This window comes from Canis aureus, chromosome 7, assembly GCF_053574225.1.
Source record: "Canis aureus isolate CA01 chromosome 7, VMU_Caureus_v.1.0, whole genome shotgun sequence".
NCBI classification, from domain to species: domain Eukaryota; kingdom Metazoa; phylum Chordata; class Mammalia; order Carnivora; family Canidae; genus Canis; species Canis aureus.
The window spans coordinates 39,262,819-39,287,656 of NC_135617.1; the positions used below are offsets into that span (position 1 = coordinate 39,262,819).

General features: G+C 36.2%; 2 protein-coding genes across 9 annotated transcripts in view; one reads left to right on the forward strand and one right to left on the reverse strand.

The window, feature by feature from the left end:
• Window positions 1-15,515, forward strand: part of B3GAT2 (beta-1,3-glucuronyltransferase 2) — an 83,975-nt gene extending 68,460 nt beyond the window's left edge. The window contains exons 3-4 of the mRNA XM_077903468.1: window positions 10,705-10,853; window positions 10,939-15,515. Of these exons, the coding sequence (XP_077759594.1) occupies window positions 10,705-10,853; window positions 10,939-11,025 (236 nt within the window). The 3' untranslated portion in view covers window positions 11,026-15,515. The remainder of the gene's footprint in view (window positions 1-10,704; window positions 10,854-10,938) is intronic.
• SMAP1 (small ArfGAP 1) overlaps window positions 11,499-24,838 on the reverse strand; it is a 178,305-nt gene continuing 164,965 nt past the window's right edge. For all 8 annotated transcript variants that reach the window (XM_077903462.1, XM_077903460.1, XM_077903464.1 and 5 more), the window contains 4 exons: window positions 21,261-21,388; window positions 15,678-15,849; window positions 14,529-14,842; window positions 11,499-12,453 (listed from right to left, as the gene is read on the reverse strand). In XM_077903462.1, coding sequence (XP_077759588.1) covers window positions 12,319-12,453; window positions 14,529-14,842; window positions 15,678-15,849; window positions 21,261-21,388 — 749 coding nt within the window. In that variant the 3' untranslated portion in view covers window positions 11,499-12,318. The remainder of the gene's footprint in view (window positions 12,454-14,528; window positions 14,843-15,677; window positions 15,850-21,260; window positions 21,389-24,838) is intronic.

Consider the following 24,838-nt stretch of genomic DNA (forward strand, 5'->3'; position numbering starts at 1 on the left):
AAAAGATTTTCTATTTCTTTATGGTTCCTGGTAGGTTGTATGTTTCTAAGGAATTCATTTTTTTCTGTGTTGTCTGATTTTGTTGGTGTATACTTGTTCATAGTCATTTATTATCCCTTCTGTTTCTGTGATATGAGTTACAATGTCTTCACTTTCATTTCTGACTTTATTTATTTGAGCCCACTCTTTCTTGGTCATTCCAGCTAACTTGTTTGTCAGTTTTGTTTATCTTATCAAAGAATCAGCTCTTAATTTCATCAGTCATCTCTATTACCTTTTAGTCTCTATTTAACTTATTTCTTCTCTGATCTTTGCTATATGCTTCTCTCCTTCTAACTTTTGGTGGTGTTTTTTCTTTTTCTAGTTGTCTGAGGAAGGGAGGTTGTTTGAGATCTCTGTCTTTTGTGTAGGCATTTATCACTAAGAACCTTCCTTTTAGAACTACTTTTGCTGTATTTCATAAGTTTTAGGATGTTATGTTTCCATTTGTATTTGTTTCAAGGTATTTTTCTCAGCATTTTTCCATTTTTAACCTTTATGCCCTACCTTACTGTGGCTGCTTCTTTCATGCTTATCCTCTTCAAATGGTGATAATGTGGTTAAGGGTTTGGGGGGAAAAAAAAAAGGTGACATCATTGGTAATGACAGAGTAAGGACCTCTGAATATTGTCTTATATAGAAACAATGAGAATACTTTCAGAAATTGTCAAAATCAACTTTTTCACAACTATGGAAATTAAGCCAGAGTGTATGTACACCAATCTGAGGAATGTTCAAGAAAAATGCTTAAATGTTGGTAATAATGAGTATGACATTATTTCAACTTTCCCTATTCCCATCCTCTTCTTCCTGCCTCCCTGGTGGTTGTGAAAATCAAGAGTCCTACAGTCAGGGTGAAAATCAGCAGCTATTCATTCTAACAGTCACTGGGGGTAGAACAGGGTTGAAACTCACCAAAGCTCCATTATAAGAGAATTGCCATTATTCTACCCAATAGGTCTGTAGAAATTGACATTCTCAAAGCTTATCTTTATCTGACCTAAGATCTTGCTCAGTACAAACAGCCTTTTCCTAGGAGCCTTTGTAAGAAATAAAAAATAGGAAAACAAAAACTAAACAAAAATAAAAATCAAATGTTGATTGTTTACCATTACAGCTCTCTGAGGCAATGATAATAGTTATGACAAACAAATTATTAAAAAATTTCAACGGAAAAATCTTGGATAATATTTACATAGGGGCTTTGAAAAGCTCTAACATATTTCTAGGATTCTAGAAGGCCATATAGTAGTAGTGTAGGTCTAAGTATAGGGTCCAGAGCTGTACATATGCTTATGAAAAAACCTTAGAAGGCCCTGAGTTCTCATCTCTGACCTTGAGACTGTGCAAGATTAACAGCTGATTTCTCATCAGGAACCACAGAAGCCAGAAGGCAGTGGGATGACATAAATACCCAAAGAAAAATACTGTCAACCAAGAATTCTATATCTAGCATAAGTATCCTTCAAAAATGAAGAAATGAAATGAGCCTGGGTGGCTCAGCGGTTTGGTGCCTGCCTTCGGCCCAAGGCGTGATCCTGGAGTCCCAGGTTGGAGTCCCACATTGGGCTCCCTGCATGGAGCCTGCTTCTCCCTCTGCCTGTGTCTCTGCCTCTGTGTGTGTGTGTGTGTGTGTGTGTGTGTGTGTGTGTGTGTCTCATGAATAAATAAATAAAGATATTTTTTAAAAAACTGAAGGAGAGATTAAGATATTCCTGATAAACAAATGCCAAGAAAACTTATCACTAGCAAATATGTTCTATGAGAAGTACTGAAGAGTCTTTTAGGCTAAAATGATAGGATACCAGACAGTAATTCTAATCACACAAACAAATAAGAGTGCCAGTAAAAGTAATGTATGGATAAATTTTAAAGAGAGTATAGATGTAAGTTTTACCTCTCTTTTTTCCATACTCTCTTATTTAAAAGACAACTGCATGAAGCAATAATTAGAAATCAGGATTAAGAGCTATACAATATAGATGTAATTTGAGAACAGGACAAAGGGGGGCAGGAATAATGGAACTATGTAGGAGCAAAGTTTTTGTGTACTACTGAAATTGGTATTTATCTGAACTAGATTGTTAGAAGTGAAGATGTTAATTGTAATTCCCAGGGCAGCTGCTAAATAAGTAACTCAAAAAAATAAATGATAAGTGACAAAATGATACACTAACAAATATCCTTTTAATGCAAAATAAGATGGTAGTTTAGGAATAGAGGAATGAACAGATATTAGACATGAAGGAAATACATTGCAAACTGGCAAATATGAATCTTAATTTACCAGTAATTCCATTAAATATAAATGGATCAAACAATGTCCATTAAAAAGACATATAGACACAATGGATTAAAAAAATCACACAAAAAAACTCCAAAAACCACCATGATTGAAGTATAATGTTGTCTACAAGAAAAAAAATTTTAGGTATAAGTAGGTTGAAAGCAAAAGAATGTAAAAGGACCTCCCATGCAACAGGAACCAAAAAAAGGGCTGGAGTAACTATATGAATACCAGACAAAATAGACTTAAAGACAGAGTTGCCTGTAGAGACAAAAAAGTTATTTTATAATGATAAAAGTGTCTGTCCTTTAAGAAGATATGACAAAAAAAGAAGATATGGCAGTTATAAATATATATGCATCTTACGATGGAGCCCCAAAATACATAAAGCAGAAATGACAGAATTGAAGGGAAGATACAGCTCAACAATAATCATTGCAAACATCAACATCTATTTTCAATAATATAACAATTAGGAGACAAATTAAGAAGCCCTGAAAAGTACTGTAAATTAACGAGACCTGTAAAATCTAGAGAATGTTCCACTCAACAGATATACATTCTTTTCAAATGCACAAATGAACATACTCTAGGAGGGACTATAAAGTATGTTTTATGTTAAGCCATAAAACAAGTCTTAATAAATTTAAAATAGTTGAAAGCATACAAAGTGTGTTCTCAGGCCATGCTGGAATGAAATTAGAAATCACTACCATAAAGGAGTTGGAAATTTAAAAGTATGTGGAAATTAAACAGCATACTCATAACCACTTGGTCAAGGAAGATATCATAAGGGAAATTGGAAAATATTTTTAGATGAATGAAAATGGAAACCCAATATACTAAAACTTAGAGATTGCCCCTAAAGCAGTGCCTAGAGGAAAACTTATACCTACAAATGCTTCTGTTAAAAAGAAAGATCTGAAACCAATAACCTAAACTTTTGCCATAAGAAACTAGGAACAGAAAACTAAACCCAAAATAAGTAGAAGGAAATAAATTAGGGCCAAAGTAAATGAAACAGGGAATAGAAAAGCAATAGAGGAAATCGGCAAAACCAAAAGTTTGTTTCTTTACATGCATCAACAAAACTGACAAACTTTTTAGTTTTATTGTCCAGGGAAAAGGAGACAAGCTTCAGATTATTAAAATTAGGAATGAAAACAAGAACATTACTACTGTTTATAGAAGATTGTAAGAGAAAAACCATGAAACATTATATGCCAACACATTAGATAATAGAGATGACATGGGCAAACTCATGGAAAGACTATTAAAGCTGATTCTCAAAGGGCACCTGGCTGGCTCAGTTGGTGGAGCATGCAACTCTTGTCTCAGGGTTATGAGTTCAAGTCCCACATTGCGTGTAAGTGTAGAGGATTACTTTAAAAAAAATCACCTTAAATAGAAAATCTGAATATACTCATAAGAGATGGATTAAAACAAAACTTCTATAGAGAAAAGCCCAGTTCCAGATAGTTTTCCTGGTGAATTCTAACAAATATTTAAAGAAGAATTAAAGGGTGTCTGGGTGGCTCAATTAAGGATCTGCCTACAGCTAAGGTCATGATCTCCAGGTCCTGGGATCGAATCCCACATTGGGCTTCCTGCTCAGCAGGGAGTCTGCTTCTCTCTCTCTCTGCCCCTCCCCACTACTTGTCCTCTCTGTCAGATAAATAAATTCTTTAAGAAAATAAGAATTAAGACCAATCTTTCATGAACGTTTCCAAAATGTAAGGTGGGAACATGTTTGAAGTCCTTCTATAAAGCCATAGTTACCCTGATACCAACACTGGACATCAAAGAGAAAAAAAACCCTATAGACTAATATTCCTTATGAATGTGGATGCAAAAATCCTAAACAAAGTACTAGTGGAGTTAATCCAGCAAAATATAACAAAAAAGATCATACACCATAACCAGGTGGGATTTATCCCTGTCGTGTAAGGTTAGTTCATATACAAAAGTCAGTAAATATGCTACACCATATAAGAACAAACAACAAAAGCCACATGATCAAATTAATAGGTGCAGAAAATGTGACAGAATTCAACATTCTTTCATGATAAAGACACTAGATTGATAAGTGAGGAATGGAAAAGAACATCTTTTACCTGATACAGGGCATCCATGAAAAAGCTAACCTACTTAATAGCTGAAGATGAAAGCTTTTCCCCTAAGATCATGACGAGGATGACCCCTCTTGACAGTTGTATTCACCTTTGTAATGTAGGTTGTAACTGGGATAATTAGTTGAAAGCAATGAATAAAAGGCATCTAGGTTGTAAAGGAAGAAGTAAAATATCTTTAGTTATCAATAGCATGATTTTTTTTTAATATAGCCTCAAGAGTACATGTACAACTTGTAGCATGGAGCCTACTTAAAAAAAAATGGGGGGAGGTGCCCGGGTGGCTCAGTCAGTTAAGTGTCTAACTCTTGGTCTCAGCTCAGGTCTTGATTCCAGAATTGAGTTTCAACTCTGTGTTGGAGCCTACACTATTATTAGTGCTAGTAAATAAATTTAGCAAGATTGTAAGATACAAGATCAACATAAGAAATCAATTGCATTTCTATTACATTGGCAATGAACAACTTGAAAAATGAAACTATAAGACCATTTTATTCACAATAGTGTCAAATAATAAAATACTCAGTAACATTTAACAAAATAAGTATCAGGCTTGTATACTGAAAACTATAAAACATTATTAAGAGAAATTAAAGAACTTGAGAAGTAGAAAGACATCTTATATTCCTGGATTAGGAGACAATGTTATGGGTTAAAAGATTACTCAAATGACAGTATTCCCCAAATTAATCTGTAGATTCAGGGTAATTCCTATCAAGATTATGGCTGCCTGTTTTGCAGAAATTGCCAACATCATCCTAAAATTCATATTGGAAAGGAAGGGACTTAAAATAGCCAAAACAATTTTGAAACAGAACAAAGTTGGAAGACTTAAACTTTCTGATATGAAAACTTAGTATATAAAGCTCCAGGAATAGCGTGGCACTGGCATAAAGATGAGTATATGAATTAATAGAATGTAATTGAAAGAGCAGAAATAAACTCTTACATTATGGGTTTATCAATCAGTTGATTTTTGCCAAGGATGCCAAGACCATTCAATAGAGAAAGACTAGTTTTTAAAAATGGTGCCGAGTTATGAATATGCTAAAAGCCACTTAATGCTCCTTTAAAAAGGCAAATTTCATTATCTATGAATTCTATCTCAATGAGGGGCGCGGGTAGGTAGGGAAGATTCACACACTTTACAAAAGACTGGATGTGCTCTGCTAGGACGAGCTGTGAGTGGTTCACCTCAGAATTACAGAGAGGAGAGGAGGTACCACATGCACATCTTTAGACAGTTGTATGTGTATACATTTAAAAAATTTATTTATTGGAGAGGAAGGCAGGGAGAGCACAAATGGTGGAGGGGCAGAGGGGAGAGGGAGAAGCAGATTCCTCACCAAGCAGGGAGCTTGATGCAGGGCTTGATCTCAGAACCCCAAGAGCATGTCGTGAGCTGAAGGCAGACACTTAACTGAGCCACCCAGGTGCCCCTACATGTGTAAATGCTTTAATTTGGAGATTATCTTTTTTTTTTTTTTTAATCTGTAGTAGAGACCGACTTTTTAAATTACCTGATACCTACTGCCAGTAGTAGAAGTGTCAAGAGCCCAGTATTCTAATACCATTAGCCAGAGTGACTGTTAGGGAAAAAAGGCCATTAGTATCTTTCTTGTAACCAGACTATAAAGGTATTGCTGCCATAAACTATCCTTTGGGAATTAGAAATAGTTTTGGTTTGTATCAGCCTTGCTTGAGATTAGACTGTGTGGTTAGAAAAAAGAGAATATGCCAGTGGGACAAGTATATGGAAGTGAGACTAAGTTGATACATACTATAAGGAATTGATAAGCATTACCAATGCTTTTAACTATAGCTGAAGGAGGAAGAGATTTGCTGGACTTGCTTTTTCCTTTCCAGTTTGTCTGGTTTTTGTTTTTTCCTTATTGTAATGACTAGGGCCTCCAGTACATTGTTGAATAAAATTTGAGAGCAGACAGCCTTGCATTCCAGACTGCAAGGGTTTAACACTGTCTTTCACTATTAAGCATATATAATATTGGCAGTAGGTGTTTCGTAGATGCTCTTTATCAAGTTGAGGAAGTTATTAGTTTACCAAGTAGCTTTTTAAAAATCTTGATGTTGGATTTTGTCGAGTGCATTTTCTCTAGAATTTTTTTTTTTAAGTCTAGCTTTGTGAATTACACTGATTTTGAAATGTTAAATCGACATTGCAGTCTTGGAATAAACCTCACTTGGTCATGATTGAATGCCAGCATGAATCCAACCAACTGAATCCAACAATAATCCTCTCAGGACCCCAAGATCATGACCTAAGCTACCCAGGTGCCCCTTAAGTACTGCTTTAGATGCATCCTACATTTCTGTTTTCATTCAGTTAACCACTTTTTCATTTCCCTTTTGATTTCTTCTTAGATCCATAGTTTATTTAGAATTACATTATTTGGTGTCCAAATATTTGGAGATCTTCCAGATATTTTCGTATTATTTCTATTTGAATTCCTTTTACAGTTTGAGCTCTTTTGAATTTATTGAGATTTGATTTATGGCCCAGACTACGGCCTGTCTTGACAATGCTCCTTGAAAAATCGTGTATTCTGTATTGTTAGATGGAGTGTCCTATAAATGTCCGGTCAAGTTGGTTAAGTCTTATATAATACCTTTACTGATCAAACTTAGTAAGTTTTCAGTTATTCCATTTTCTATCTCCCTTTCCTACCTTTCATTCAATTTCTGTGACTTGTATGTTTTGGTGTTTTCTTTTTAGTGGTTTCTATTGTTATGTCTTCAAGTTTGCTAGCCTTTATTCTGCAGTGTCTTATCAGCTGCTAATACCAGCTTGTATATTTTCACAACAGTGAGATCTCTGGGTCTTTTTTCTATCTGCCGTTATCTCTCATTAGCATGCTCAATCTTTCCCCTACCTTTTTGAACATAGGAGGCTTATTTATAATGTCTTAATGTCTTTGTTCTGTAATTCTATCATCTATGTTATTTCTGTTGACTGATTTTTATTTTCATTATGGGGTTGTATTTTCCGGCTTATTTGTACATCTGGTAATTTTTGTAGCTCAGGTGTTTTGAATTTTATGTTGCTGGGTACTAGAAAAAATTCTGTTATGTTTATATAGAATATGTGTGACATAAGCTTATTATATATACATATGTATATGTATACACACACACACAGGGGAATACAAACATAAGAGACAGTTTCTCCACCCTATCCCTGTGTCACTTGAAGAAGTCAGGAAGTTCTGTGTTCATAGTGAATAACCAGTTTTAATTTGCATTTTAATTTTTATACACCCGTAGGACAGAGAATTCTACTCTCATGATTTTTGTAAGGCTCCCAGTATCTGAACTACTGCCAACATCTTTAAAGCTAAATTAATTTCACTAGAAAAAAGGAAGGGTACGTATGATACTTGAGGCATAAATACTTGGAAATTAAGAAAACCCAAAATATCCATGTTGGGTTGGAAGCAGTGGTTTAAGAAGCTAAAAACTCCTTGTGCTGCTTTCAGAGGGAAAACTCTTTAACTCCCCAGCTTCTTAGCAGGTCAGATGATTCCCTGAAAGGCAACCCCGGAGTTTGGGGCTAGGTAGTGTGCAGTTCCTACATGCTGGCTGTGCCCGCTTCCTTTGAAGTACTTTGAAGCTGAGCAGAGGCATGGTGAAGAAATAGAGGTAGGAGATTGAAGAGCATCTGAATTGCCTCCCTCCTCCTTTTGTATTATTAAACAGAAAACCACGTTGCCACTGTGGTGAGCCACGGTTGCTGGCCTGCCAGGCGCCACCCACCCCTCCAGTGAGGCCAGGAAAGGGCCAGTTGTCAGCTTTGCTTGCGGAAGTTGTACATTGTACCAAATGAGTCTGCTTTAAGAGTTAGAAGGATATTCCTGAACCAAGGAAAACAAGAAAATACAATCCATATTTTTCAGTGGTCACCATGATGAATGTGTTCAAGACTTCGGGGAAAATGAAGACAATCAAAGTGGCTTCAAGCATTTTCAGACTGCTTTACATTTTAGACTCTTTTTTTAAGTTAAGAATGAGGAAATACTACCTTAAAGCCATGTGAAAAATATACCAGGATCTTAAGTGATTGAGAAGGGCAGGTCCTCAACTATAGAAAAGGGATGAAACTTAAAGTACAATGAGAAAAAGCAAGACATCTTAAGACACTAAAATCTGAATTCACCTATTATAAAAGTTACCTTTTGTGAATTTGACGTTTTGGCTTTTTGCTGAAGAAGTCTGTGGCTGTTTAGGCTGTATGAAGAAGGCTTCAGACTTACCAGCCAAGTGGTGTGAAATGCAGGTGGCCTGATTTCTGCCACTTTCGCAGCCCCTTTTCCTTTCAACCGTTTTCCAACTGTAAATGGTGGCCAGTGCCATCTGCCCTTCTTATAATGGTATTTTAACTTACATACCATAGAATCTTTTGAACTGTGCTTTGCAGTTAGTGGGGTCTTTCCATTTGCTGATTTTTTTTTTTTTAAATTATTTTTTTTTTTTTTAATTTTTATTTATTTATGATAGTCACAGAGAGAGAGAGAGAGAGGCAGAGACACAGGCAGAGGGAGAAGCAGGCTCCATGCACCGGGAGCCCGACGTGGGATTCGATCCTGGGTCTCCAGGATCGCGCCCTGGGCCAAAGGCAGGCGCCAAACCGCTGCGCCACCCAGGGATCCCCCATTTGCTGATTTTATATCAGACGCTGAGTTGAAAAGGTGTCACACCGCTCTTGCAGGTGAGGAAATGGGGAAGTTTCAGGATCAAGAAAGGTTATGACTTGGCCAATGTCCCAAGTACAAGGATCCAGGCAAAACCAAAAGGCTTCTAATTCCAAATTTAGTGTTCCTTCTGCTGGAATGTGCTGCCTCTTTTCAGGATTGGTGGAGAATTTTGGGGCCAGTCCTCAGCTAATGCTTTATTTATTCTGCCTCACTCAGCAAGTGATGTACAAAGTTATGTTCGTAGGTGGCTTAGTGGGAGGTTTTCCTATCAAGGGGACAGGTTCTAGTATGTGGGACTGGCCCAGTCTGGCAGGTGAGGAGATTGAGAATGCTGGTTGTAGTTGTAGTTGTATTTTTTTTTTTTTTTAAGATTTATTTATTCATTCATTCAGAGAGAGCGAAGAGAGAGGCAGAGACACAGGCGGAGGGAGAAGCAGGCTCCATGCAGGAAGCCCGATGCGGGACTAGATTCCGAGTCTCCAGGATCACACCCCGGGCTGCAGGCGGCGCTAAACCGCTGCACCACCGGGGCTGCCCTGGTTATAGTTTTCTCACAACTCCCCAACTATACTTTTGCAAAAAGAAGCATAAATCAATTCAGTTAATGTTGAAGAGGGCAAAATGTTGCTAAGAAATGTCCTTGGAAATTGGTCCTCACAGCTTTAATTCTAGGAGGGTGTCTGACTTTACAGAGTCAGCTTAGTCATTAAGAGCAGAGGTCCAGGGCTTCAGACTTTCAAAACAACTACAAAGGTTGTAGCAGTTGCTTGCTGAGATAGCTTGTAGAGCATTTAATGGCTGAGCCTTTAACACAGGATTTGTTAAACTACAGATTTAAATGGTAATGATTTTTCATGACTAAATCATTCAAGGAGGTTGACACTCATTTGTTTCCTTAAAAAAAAGAATTAAACCCCAAAATTAAATTTATCAAATGGCCTGACATCTCCCGCATTGATTTCCAACTCTCCCCCATCCCTGTCCGGTTGAACCAAGTGGAAATTTAAACCAAATGATTATGTAGTTTTCATTTTCTAGCTAATTGACTTCTATTCCTCAGTCTTCTAAACTCAATCACAGCAGTGCTGGTTCTGGTAAGAGCACACATAAAGATGGTAAAAAAATAGGCAGGAGACCCGGGCAGGCTCTCTCTATCCGGAGGATATTTAGGGTAAGTCTGTATGCTCTTCAGCTACATTTAGTTCTTAATTCCCAGTGTGCTGAATGTCGGGGTGTGATGACTTCTGTGAAAGAACAGCTTATTATCAACAGCCCAGACTTTGTATATACAGTAGATGTTGTTCCCTGCCCCCACCCCCGTGCATACACCTTTGTCATGGCACTGAATAGACTACACTGTAATAACTGTCTTTCCTTTTGGGACTGTGATACATATAATGCTCCTATTCAACTTTGTGAACCAAGACCTAGCACATACTTGATATTCAAAGAAGTTTTTGATGTATCTGAAATTTTACAGAAAAAAAGAGAAGTACACCAGTATTTTATTTTAAAGTCTTTTTTTTTTCTTTTCACAAAGGATTTGCTGTAAGTCTTCAAGTCATCTTGTCCAATCCAAAAGCCGTATTTAAGCGCCGTGGATCCCAGCCAGGGATGCAAGAATCTGATTTTCTAAAACAGATAACAACAGTTGAAGAACTGGAACCAAAAGCAAATAACTGCACCAAGGTATTCATTTCACTTGTGCTGCTTGACCTTGTTGAGTGTCAGCGTTAAGAAGTGTGGCTACCCAAAAGATTTCCCTCCTCTTTAGGTTCTCGTGTGGCACACGCGGACAGAGAAGGTTAATCTAGCCAACGAGCCAAAGTACCGCCTGGACACAGTGAAAATTGAGGTATAAACTGAACTGAAGCAGCAGCTGGTGCAGTCTGCCTGGCTAGTGGATGTGGAAGAGGAGTTCGGAGGTTAGGCTGCAGAACATTCAGGTATTGTTCACTTCAGTAGGACAGCCTTTATTGTCAGCTGATGGACATCTGTTTAAACAGAGCCTGTCAGTTCATACAGCTGATGGGATTGGTATAAAGTCTATGTTTTTGTCTTTGTTTGTTCTGCATGTTTTTCCTACAACTAAACTGGAAGTTCTTTGTACAGTACAACTAGTGACACTGCAGGATACTGTTGTGAGTATCTTACGTACTTTTTTTTTTTCCCATTTGGCCTTATAATTGGTAGAACGGAGCAGGTTTTAGAAACAAATGACAGGTATTTTGTCAACTAAATGTTCCCAGTTCCTCACTTTGCAATGTTAAGTAATATTTGTAAGGTTGGTGGCAGTATACATTGTAGGAAATAAAACCCACAAAAATAAAAAGGTCTATGGATTCATCTGTTTAATATAGGGATATAACATTTTGTCAATACTAGGCACCATAAAATGTAAACACAATTACTGTCATAAACCTGGATATACCTTCAAGGATTGAAAGTGGCTTTGTTTAGTTACCCTGTTTGCATTATAGTGCAGAGAAAGGTCTTCATGTTATCAGCACTATGTACATAAGAAGAGATCCAAATTATGAGAGGCAGAATTTGAGGTTTTTTAAACATTCGTTAAACTAAGTTTTGTAGTAACATCCAGGTTTATCTTCCTTTCACTAACCACGTTCCCTGTTAAGCACATCATAACAACAGCACAGTGAAGTGAATGATGAAATAAAAGAACTTTGATACACTAGAAAACAGTGCTCAGTGATACATTTACATTCTATTTATATGATTAAACATTTGATCATACAGTACCTTCCTACAGGATTACTGGCTAATTTGGGGGTGGGGTTTATACTGTTAGAGGTATTACTAACATGATAACTACTTCCCTTATATGCAGACATTAGAGCTATAATTTTATTGAGACTAAAACTGATTATGCAAGTTGACTGAGCAGCTTCTCAAATAATGTGGTTTATGAAATAATGGGAAATGAGCAAAGCTGCCCTTGACATAAAATGGTTTCTCAACCTGCTTTTCACACCAAATTTAATCAGTACAGACCAACACGGTCAATCAGGTAATTCTTAATATGAACAAATGGGGAAAAAGAAAAAATATATGTACATGAAGAAACAGGGGAACTAGATGCGTTTTAGCAAGGAATGTCAGGTGGTAGTTCTGGATGAAACTTGCACTGCAGTTTTCATTTCCACAGTTGTGTGCTGAGAGTCTGACCCGATGAGCTTCCAGACCATCCTGCTGTTGTGTTGGGGGGCTGGCCAAAACCCACTGTTGGGTTCGTACTACTGATACTCATGCCAGCCATTTGCTGATTCATCTGTGAAACATAAAAAGCTTATTTAAGAGGCTTACTTCACTTTTAATTCTTGTTTCGTTAGCCACAGTTAGACATTTTTAAGTTACCCTATTGTATTAGAAGCTGCCTTTATTTGATGTTAATTTAGTCAGATAATGACATTTAATAGCAATTTTAAGTACTTTTCAACATGTGAAAATTAGTCAAATCACGGGGGGTAAAAAGTAGACTACCAAACAATTATTTCCCTAGAGAAAGCAAGTAGCTACTTCATTTCACTTTTTGTTCATTTCCTTCCACTTTTTTTTTGTTAGCATTGTCCATAAAGTGATCTCAATTATATTCTATTCATTTTCAAGACTCCCATTTCTTGTCCCCCAAAGATTAAACACAACTGAAAGAAAGTTCCAAAACAATCTTTGAATCTGAGTCCACTATTCTTCCAATTCTACTAGGATGTTGTGCTTTAACTGTAAGGACTGAGGAAATTTTAGAAAGCTATTCTTCTGTCTTTATTAAAATCTTAAATGGTTCTACATACCTATTAATATTTTTAAAAAGGTCTTAAAGCATACCTTTTCTTTTGCTCAGTTAACCACTACACATCTAAAATTAATTTTCATGGTATAACATTACATGTATTTTTATTCCAAACTGGAATCATGTATGTATAGGAGCATCCTAACCCTTTCCCTGTGGTACTTCTCAGAATCATATGGCAAGATTTATCATGAAGTACAGAGCGTATTCAAAATCAATGCTCAGGGTTGGAATGTATTCTTAATAAAGTTCATTTGTTATTTTGCAGACACTGATGTTTACAGCATTGCTGATGAGGCATTAGTGTCCTGCTCTTCTTACCTACTAATGGATGTTATAACCACCTTGCAGTGAGCAGGTGCTGGAAAATGCCTGGAAATAAGGGCCAACGTTAACTCCTTATGGATGTGTCTAGCCCCTTAACCTTATCTGAGTGTGCTTCAGCATTTTGGCTACACAAAAGTGGTTTCTGACATTTGGTACTTGAGGTTCCCTAGTATCGAGAGCAATGTCCTACAGATAATTCCTTTCTTTTTTATTTTTTTAATTTGCACCGTAAGATCAAGAGTTGGATGCTTAACCAACTGAGCCACCCAGGTGCCAAAAATAATTCCTTTAAATAAATAATGACGATAGAGGTGCCTGGTTGGCTCAGTCAGTAGAGCATGTGACTCGATTTCAGGGTTATGAGTTTGAACTCCATGTTGGGTGTGGAGATTATAGTGAAAGTAAAAGCATTCATGGGATAGACAGTGATTTTGGTAATGTTAATAATTACTATAGACTATTCTTTCAATGCTTTCAAGGTAAAACAGCTGACCAGAACAGAAACCAAGAATCCTCCAAATGCTAGAGGAAGATCAAATAAGAACTGTAAAGGGAAGGAGTTGTTGGAGCATGAACCTAAATCTAAGGTCAGAATGGAGCACTAAAATAGAAATTGATTTGAAAGAAGTTATACTAAAATGTTGGCTTAAACTATGAGGGGATGTCTGAGACAAATATGGACTTGTCCCTAAGTATAAAGGAAATCCAACTTTATAAAGGATTTTAAACAAAAATAGTTCTTATAAAGCCATGGAGAATAGCCTAGATCCCTCATAAAATAGTGCTCTGAGAATAGGAGGCTGGATATGTTTCTAATTTGTCAAGTTACCACATAGACTCCCCCAAAATTATTAGTGAAGGTAGGCTGGTCTAAGTGGACTATATAAATACCCCACCAGAGAAATGGGTTAAAAGCCTGGTGCTAATTTCACCAAGTGGCAAGTTTTTCAAGATGCCCAGGATAATTTCTAGCTATTATAAGATATTTACCAGTGTTATAATCTGAATGAAAAAATGCTTATTTCTTTACAGAATAATCTCAATATATGGTCAGTGACAGCTCATTTGTCTATCTGATGAAACTTCATAATACCTATACACAGTTCTCACCTTATACATTATCCCTACTCAAATTTTTCTGCCAGTTTGTTAGACTTAAATAAAACCATTTAGAAAATAAATCCACTTTCTTTGATTTTGGATAAGTTGGAAAGTTAATGACCCCTTACCTGTGAGAGGTTCCACTGGGGCTGTTGAGCTTGCGGCAGGCCAAACTTACTCTGGGGTGCACCCATCTGTCCCACCATTCCTCCTTGGGGGCCAACCACATTTGGAGGAAGTGGCATCACACCAGTTTGTGCATTTCCCATAAACCCATTGGGCATGGGCATGCCCACCATCATGCTTGCACTTTGTCCCATCACATTTCCTAGAAGACCAGGAGCTGCAGGTGCAGGCACAGGCACGCCCATTGATGGAAAACCTTGAAATGCAGTCGGTGCTTGTGAGGTAAATGGTATATTTGTGGGTCCCATAAACACACCTGTATTTTAAGAACCATGAAAAGAAAATGAGGAGAACAGGACTATTGTATATAGCTGCACTCACCTCCATAATCACAGAAAAAGGATCACCATCTTTCTGAACTACCTACAGTAAAAATTTTATTTCCAGTCTGCTCCTACTGCTCAGACCAATTCACATACCAATACCCTCAGAGCTGGTTACTTCCGGAATGCAGTTACAAACCTGAGCAAATTTAATTAGAATAAATAAATTTTATGCAATAATTATATAAAATATCCAAACTACGCAGCAGGATTATGTGCTGTTTGTGCTGACATGCACTACTGGTCTTCCACTACCAAACACGTAAGTGAGATGATGATGTCTGCCTTTAATAGAAGCAGCTGGGATGCCCTATAGTTTCAGCTCACTATTTTAGAGGAAATGGGTTCAATAGATCATGTAAACAATGAATCTTACTGTGCAGTATTTCATTATAATAAAACCTCAAAGTTTAGTAAGTCATGTGATAATTCAGACTGATTGTTTACTTACAGAGAATATACCATACTGTACACAAAGTTGTAAACTTCATGCAAATCAAAATAATTCTTTAAAAAAATCCATGTCCTATAAGCTTGTGAAACAATATTAAGTGATATGTGAAGAGCTTGTTAATCCTAAGTGAATAAAGTTTTGTGACTCCTGTATATGCTTCTTAATTCTAATGCTTCATTTCAATTTTGTAGTTGCATAAATTGCAACAACAGCACTCATTATGTAGAAAAATAGGAAGAAGTGATATAACACAAAGGGTATACTTTTAGTAATGTCATTACAATTCACTGACAGCAGATCTCAAAATGAATTACCAGGAGTACTCTGCTGCTGAATGGTTCCTGTACCATACAAAGATAAGATGGAGTCTTTGGAGAGTTGTTTCTTTGCCACCTCTTCTGACTTTGTAGCTTGCTCAGTGAACAGATCCAGATCCCCAGATATTACTGTAGACAGAGTGGCAGCTGCAGGTATAGAGGGTGTCCCCTGAGACAAATATCAAAACAAGAGGTCAGATTCTGCATACCAGAATAGTTCATCTGTTGCTTAAAATCTAAATGAAATTAGAATTTAAACAATTGTAGAAGGCGATATGATGACATTACAGAGGATCATTCACAAGCCCACACAAAAACAACATCCTGGATGAAGGTATACTGTTTCCTGTTTTGAACTTGTTAATGTAAGAGAGGCAGATTGAAGTTCTTTCATATTAAATGTGTTTATTTGCTAAACTGATGCTGAGTTTTTGCTCATCACATCCTGACCATAGCGGGTTCGACAACAGGATGTGATGGCTTTGTAAGGACCACCATTCCTGAGAGATGCTGGGGCATCCCCTTTGGCAACTACTACTACAAGGAACTGCTTTCTCTTGGAAAAAAGAACGTTGCTACAATGACAGCAGGTTCCAAGAGGGTCCTGCAAAGGCTGATTTTTGTCTACTTTGAAAAAAGGAAAAGGTCTTTTCAAAAGCTGCCTCAAGATATTTGTATAAACCTAATCTATATCAGTTTTAATGACAGCTTTAGAATCTTTTTAATCTATCCAGAAATGAACCACAGTAAAACTTCAACCACCTGTACTCTCAACCATATCTTCATTCCACTTTTGGACAAGGGGCAAATGAATACAAATACAAATAAACATGTAGATACTATTTTAATACAAAACAAAAATTTTCACTTTATATGTGCACATGGATTAAAGTGAGGTTATTAGCTATGACTGTATAATCTCTGTAGTCAGTCAATCACAGTTTACATGAAATTGTTTTAGATATGAAGGGTTTCAAAGAATTCTAAGAACAGTAGAAATTGGGTAAGAGTCTTAAACTATAGAATAAGGTGAGAGTAATAGTTACAAGTTAAAGATCTTCTCAAACTATAGAATAAGGTGAGAGTAGTAGTTACAAGTTAAAGATCATGCACATGATTTGCCTTAATTTAAAAAATCGAATAGTCTGGCTAAAACAAACAAACAAAACAACAACAAAAAAAAAACTAGCAATATAAACTACCATCCAAGCACTGTATTCACAAATTTAAGCAAATCAATGTCGAATCTACTATGACAAATTAAGCAAGAATTCTGAGATAGAAAGGCCACTTAATTTTGCAAAAGATCTGAAATGTGTAAGATATCAGACATAACTGAATACCAAATATAACAATATGCTTGATTAAAGTATTGTCCGAACTACCAATGATGCAGCAGAAGCTCACAGAGGCTAAGAGTAAGAGCTCTGGAGCCAGCCTATTAGAACTAAACTCTGGTTCCACTGCTTACAGAAGAAAACAATGTACCCTTGGAGACTGTCACTTAATCTCCATTGTCTCTCTTCTCTAAACTTTGGAATAATAAGATTTCCTATCTTACACTATCTTACACAGTTGCTTGATGACCACAATAAGTACTCTGTAGCAGGGTTAAGCACACAGTATTTATTGTTAATGTTGTCAGGTAATGAAGCAACCATCTCACTAATCTTTTCATCATGTTTCTGTTCAATCTAAGAACCTGCTCAAAATCCTAAGGTCTATTCCCTGTGAAAGAGATGTAACTACAAGAAAATCCAAATGGCTGGGAACTATTACAGTAGTTCCCCTATTCCCACCCCTTCCAAGATACAGTCGAAGGGCCCGTGGATGCCTGAAACCACAGATAGTATCAAAACCTATATATGTTTTTTTCCTATACATCCTATACATCATACCTCTGATAGTTTATGAATTAAACACAGAGATTAACTACAAAAAGAACAATTACAATATATTAAAAGTTATGTGAATGTAGTCTCTCTCAAAATACACTGTACTCACCCTTCTTGTGATGATGTGAGATGATTAAATGCCTACGTGATGAGATGAAGTGAGATGAATGACAAGTGAGACACTGTGACGAGTGTTAAGCTACTACTAGTCACCCGGCGATACATCAGAAGGAAGATGATCTGCTTCCGAACTGTGGGCAAGTGAAACCTTGGAAAATAAAACCACGGTCTCATCCTAGAGCAGCCTAATATTCACATGCTCTACACATGTATATCTTTCTTTTGAGGAGCGCAGATGAAATGGAACATCTACTTCAACATGGTCATAGTCTAAAAGCAGCCAAACCAAACAGCATGATGAGTAAGCCCTCCTATGTCTTTCTCTCTCTCTCTCTCTTTTTTTTTTTTTTTTTGGTGCTCCATTTGATAGCAGTACAACTCCAGAATAAAAGAGCAACTTTTGCCTGTCAATTTACACTTTGGGAGGCTGCAGAATCACTGACCAAAGGTTCTGTAGCAGTTGGGATCCTAGGGCTGATCCGAGGACAGGGCACAGTGCTTGTGCAGGTCTAGATACTGTTGGTCTATGTATATTATAGACAGAAGGAAAGGGATGGTTTCTACAAGTCACCGTTGAGGACTCTGGAATGCTTCCCTCTGAACCTCCAATACACATGCACATTCTGGTTAGCTAAATATACCCCAACCGCCTTTGGAAGACCACAGACATAAGGGTAAATCTCATCTTCACGAGAGTGGGGATTTTTTTTTTTTTTAACATTTATTTATTTGAGAGAGAAACAGAACACAAGCACGGGGAGGGGGAGAGAGAGAGAGGAGCAACTAGACTTCCTGCTCAGTGGGGAGCCTGTCATGGGGCTGGATCCCATGACCCTGAGATCATGACCTGAGCCCAAGTCAGACACTTAACAAGCTGAACCACCCAGGTGCCCCTGAGTGAGAAATCTTTTAACTGAACTTCAATTATGAATAAAATCAGCACTGAAAGAATTATAGTGTTCAGAGTAATTCCTATTTCTGTCCAATCAATTTTACTTAATAGAAACCCATCAAAATTATTAAGTTACATAGCTGGAGTGTATGTGTACTTTAACCTGCCTTTCTCCTCCCCCCATTTTAAAAGACATTGTTTTAAAAAAGATGTCTGGGTTGTAATCTTTACATGTAGTTCAAATGAAAGAGAATTCTGTTCCCCACATATTTTATAGGGCTCAATACAACTGGCACAGTTTTGGTCCAAAAACAATGCTCTAAAGAAAGAATTACATGTGATTTTACAATAAGTCCTGTTACTCTTAGTTATTGATGCAGAATGCACAAAGCATGAAGGTCAGACCAACCTCTCGTAAAGGCAGAAGCTATATCCCATATTGCTTGTCATGTGCTACTTAAGAGTTAAATGAAGTCTGCATTGTTCTACTTGCTTTGATACTGAACAGAACACATGAAGTAGTACACTGAAGCCTCAGATGTGGGGTCTAAGTCTCCAAGTAGTTACAAAGCACTCTCATAATCCAGTGGAATCGAAAGAAGTCTAACAGATAAAACAGCCTCACAAGAATGCTAGACCAAAAGAAACTGCTTTTCATGCTCAAATCATCAAATAATCTAAATGCCTTTCTGAAGCCACAAGTTTAGCATTAGACAGTTTTTATTATCACATGCATACCCATGCCTGTATAAATTCACAAGGTGCTTAATGTTAATTGAAACAAATAGTAGTAACAGTCCCTCTTTGTAGGTGTTGGGGGAGGGGAGAAGGAGCAAAGCCATAAAATAAAGCTGTCTTTTCTGAAAATAAAACATTAATGCTGTAGGCAATTTTCATAAAGATAATTTAAACTAATTCCTAACAAATTTATTTGCTCAATTCTATTGGTAATTATACAATGACTATCCATAATAGCAAAAAATATGTGTAATAAAAGTATAAGCAATTAATCTTCTTAGTTAAGACATAGGTTCTTATTAAAACTTTCTACCCAAACACTATTCATTTGGCTCAGTTTTTCTAGAGAAAAGGACAATATTTCACCTCAAATATTATGCTATAGTGATACAACTATTCATTTATAAAGTATAAGTTTAAGATAAAATCTTAAAGCTGTACACTTAAGAGTAACCTCTATCCTAATAGTTCAATATAAAACTATATAAAAATATATTAACCTTAAACACAAATAGTTCATGAAGTCACTTGTACATGGAAAAAAAAAGCTGAATTAATAGGAAGCAAAATGGTGGTTAACAGGGTTCGAGGGTAGAGGAAATACAGAGAGACTGGTACAAATTCAGTTATAAAATTAATAAGGAAAAAAAAATAAAATTAATAAGGTCCTTAGACCCTGAGGATAGTTGATTATACCGTGTTGTATAACTGAAATTTGTGAGGAAAGAACTAAAGTGTTCTCATAAAAAAAAAAAAAAAAGAAAGTGAATATGTGAGGTGATGGATGTGTTAATTTGATGGTAGGAATCAAATATACACTTTAAATATTTACCATTTTGTCAATTATACCTCAGTAAAGCTGAAAAAATATTTAAAGTATTAAACAATTTAAAATTTTAAAAAAGTGAAGGCAAAAAATTCCATATAATGCTAAGAATACAATTCAAAATTTCTTTACCATCATATGCAAAAAAAAAAAAAAAAAATCCTGATTGTTACTGTTGTCCTAAATAATTTTTTTTTTAAGATTTATTTGACAGAGAGAGAGAGCGCGTGCGCATGTGCCTATGAACATAAGGAGGGGATATGGCTAGCAGAGGGGGAAAAGAAGCAGGCTCCCTGCCTGTGGAGCAGGGAGCCCAATGTGGAGCTCAATCCCAAGATCCGTGGATCATGACCTGAGCCGAAGGCAGATGCTTAACCAACTGAGCCATCCAGGAGCCCTGTTCTAAATTTTTTTTTGAAATCATTTTAACAAGTAAAAACACTGTGTGCCCATTATACTTCAATTAAAAAAAAAGGTTTTAAGACTAACTTAAAACAACTTATCTTCATAAAAAAGAATATACTATTTTACTGAATTTGCTGGAATTTCTTATTCTTGTGTATGTGTTTTTTTTGTTTGTTTGTTTGTGGTTTTTTTTTTTTTTTTTTTTTTTTTTTTTGTAGCCAGAACTAAACACTACCTTGGGAATGGCTCAACAGAACATAAAAAACTACTGGCTTGCGATCAATATTTAAACACCCATGGCTTTAAAACCTCTGAAGTGACCTTGTTAATTTCAGGCAAGGTTGAAATAGTCTGAGTCTTCCCACTGGTTCACTCTAAACACCACTGTTTGCCTAAAAGCCAAGAGTCAGCAAACTTTAAACAGTGAATATTTAGCCTTGTGGGTCAGTGTCTGTTGCAACTCAACTTGCTTCTGTAGTGTGAAAGCAGCCACAGATAATATGTAAACAAATGGAATGCTGTGTTTCAATAAAAACTTTATTTGCAAAAATGAGCTGCAGGCTTAATTTGCCAATCTCTGGCCTAAAGAACAAAGTTTTCAAGTAAGAGACTGCTCAGAGACAATTCTTTCAAAATTGAAATTTCGATACTTTTCATAAAGGAAATAAGCAGTGACCATGTAAAACCATTTTCTTACTACATACCTGAGCTGGGGGTATGACTGTTGCAGGTAAGGGATTAGATATCATTGGTCCAAAGATGTCTAGATCATCATTCAGGGATGGCACTGTGGTTGTGTTCCCATTGGTCACTGGTGCTTCAGCAGGGCCATCTGAAAAGAATACAGATTCTCATCCTAAAGTAGATTCTCTTCAATTACTTGGAACATGGCATTGTTTAAAAAATTAATATATGGTTTAAAAAAACAGTTCAAAGGTGACAAAATATATGTTCCCCTCTACCCCAGGCTCTCTCCTCTTTCCCAAATAAACTATTTCCAGTTGTTTATTCTCCCAAAAATATTCTTTACTCACTCAGTTTCTAGATATGTCCAAACCCTGCTTTAACAAATGGTATTACATTATTCACATTATTCTGCATCCTGATGCTTCCTTATGTGCCAGGCACTGTTCTGAGTACATGCATTAACTAATTTAATCCCCATAATAGTATGAGACAGACACTACTTTTCAGATAACTGGCTAAACTGGTGTTTAATATCATGTTCTTACAAATAATGTCTCTCTATAAATGTGCACATGTGCATGTGTGTATTTTGGACATATGTTTACCTATGTTGAAAATAAATTTTGATGATTTAAAATGTCTGAAATGTTTAATTTTCAAGTTACAATAAGAGAAAAAAAACTGCTTAGAAAGAAAACATATACTATATAAACTGATTCTATAGGAGACATCCGTAAAACTTTTAAATAAATCCTTTTTTACTCAAGCATGGCCACCTTCAGTGATGGTAGTACCAAGCCACTGAATTGTTTGGAAAAGGAACTCTGATAGAGCAACAACATCCTGTATCAGCTTCCTATTTATCCTACCATTCAAAAAATTTTATATCTCCTTTTTACATTAGTGCAGGTTATAAGATGTAAGAGATGGAAAAAAAAAAAAAAGATGTAAGAGATGGGAGTCTGAGTGGGTTGGAGTAGAGTTTATGAGCATAGTCCAGGGAATGGGACACCTCACACAGTTTATGGTGGCCACAACCAAGTAACAGTTCAGAATACCCCAACTCTAATCTCTTAGGACTTATATCCTAATTGAGCTTCTATTTTAACAATTTACAATATCATTTGATCTCACTTTGATATACTACACACTCCTCAAAGGCAAATCAGTCTTCTTTCAAAATTTCTTCAACATTGAGTGGATGTTTTATACAAAGCAGGCTTCAAATATTTGGCAAATTTAATGGAAGGTCTATCACACCGTGGGTATTTTTGCCATAACCCACAGAAACTCAAAGGTTTCTTCTCTTTTTTTGAAATATAACTATAGAAACTGGTATATTTTATTTCCCCATTTAAGCTTCAGTGAATCACAGATAATTATTAATTTCAATGAATAAATGAGTCACAATTAACTATTTTTTACTACTTAATTTATAAAAGACTATGTAAAGCCCACAAAAGATTAATTTGAAAGAGATCAACTGCAACTATTTTTAATAATTTTCAGTGAGACCACATTATCAGAACCACCAAAAAAATGTGTATGTGTATATGTATGTTCTATTTCTATTAAACACTATGGACAATTTAAAGGTGAAGCAATAAAACAATGCACAGATTATTACTAATTTATAATATACAGAATTTTAAGTTGAGACACAACTATGACACAAAAGAATTCAAATATGACTCATGAAAGAATTTTTTTCATTTATAACCACATATAGCAACATTTGTTTTGAAGTCAGACCTCCCGAAAAAACCACTTCATGTTTTCCAGTCCATTCTGCATTCCGTTTACATCACGTGTAATACAACATGTAAATATGAACCAGAAATAAAATATTTTAAAAGGACAAGATATTCTAGATTAAAAACAATTAAAGGAACATCTTTGTGATATCTACAACAGCTCAGTAAAGAAACTCAAATCACAAGGACATGTGAACCAGTGTAAGTACCCATCAGCTGCAGAGTTGGAGACAGGGAAACAACCTTGTCAAACAGACATGTTTAATGTTATCATATGAACAAGGAAGCATTTTATTAGCAGAAAATATAGCTATTTTATATATGCAGTATATTCACAAACAAAAGCATGCGTCCTCTAAAACAAACTTTGAATAAGAGGAACAAAGGTAAAAAAGCAAAAACCTGACAAGTTGAGTATAAACTTATGTATTTCTGGTTTTTCAGTTAACTTTTTTTGCTTCTTCAAGTAATAGCAAATATTAACAATTAGGACAAAATTACGAAAAAATACCTTACATATTAGAAAATACTATTCTTTTACTTTTTGGTGAATAGAGAAAGTATCATTAGTTGATTTTTATCACAGGCCATGTCAATCTAGTTTATAGAACACCAGTGAGCCCAGGTACACTGCAAGATAACATGACTTCATGCTCTACTGCTGTACTGTAAATAGCTTCATTTTCTCATCCGATTACAAATATATATACATTTAAAATCTAACCTTTTGAAATCTCAGAAAACCATTCCACACAAACTCCACCTACCATAGTGGAGCTGCCATGAAAGTCAACTCATAATACAAGTCCAAGGAACTTTGGAATCTTTTAGAATGAGACAGACAAAGCATATCTTTTAGGAACAGTGATCTTTATGGTAAAGTTGCCACTGTTTCCAAGTGATTAAGGAAGATACCATTTTAACCCCAAAAACCCAAGATGAAGAAATTTCTCCTAGGTCTGACCAAGGTTTCCTTTCCAGCTCGTGACAGACACAGGGACTCTGCTTTCACATCTACAACGCATCTGTCTTTTCTCTCTACCCTGGTTTTCTCTTCCTACAATCCCCTAATATGATGGATTTTACCCCCATCAATTTTTCTTATTACTACAAAAGCTAAGCATTCACCGAATTGTTGAAAAATAAATCCTTAACCTAAACAAAAACTTTTCAGCCTTGCATAATCAGTAAATACAAGTTCCCAATGGGTTTTAATGTTTGTGAATTTGACTTACTAGCCTGCCTTTAGCATTCTTTTTTTTTTTTCTTTAGCATTCTTTAAAAAGGATAGTTTCAATTCATTTTGAGGGTTATGTTTTTGATTTTCAGTATTTAAAAAGGACAGTCTAAAGACTATTTGTCATTATCATCATTATAAACATATTTCCTGGACATTTTTTAAAGAATGTTTACATGTTATCACTTTTGTCTCTGTGAAAGACAGGAAAGGCATCTCCTTCTATTATCTCCAGTTACAGAAACCAGGGCACCAATAGACTGAAAGGTGGGGATCCCTGGGTGGCTCAGCGGTTAAGCACTTGCCTTTGGCCCAGGGTGTGATCCTGGATTCCCAGGATCCAGTCCCACATCGGACTCCTGCATGGGGCCTGCTTCTCCTTCTGCCTGTGTCTCCACCTCTCCCTCTCTCTCTCTCTAATGAATAAAATCTTAAAAAAACAAAACAAAACAAAAAACAAAACCCAAGTCACTTCCCTAGTTAAGCAGCAAAATCTGCACTAGAATGGAGTCCCTCTGATCCCTAGGCTAGGGAGTGCTCTTTAAACCACATTTCATCAGTCATGTAATTAAAACTGTACCTAATTATAAAGATGTCACTTAAA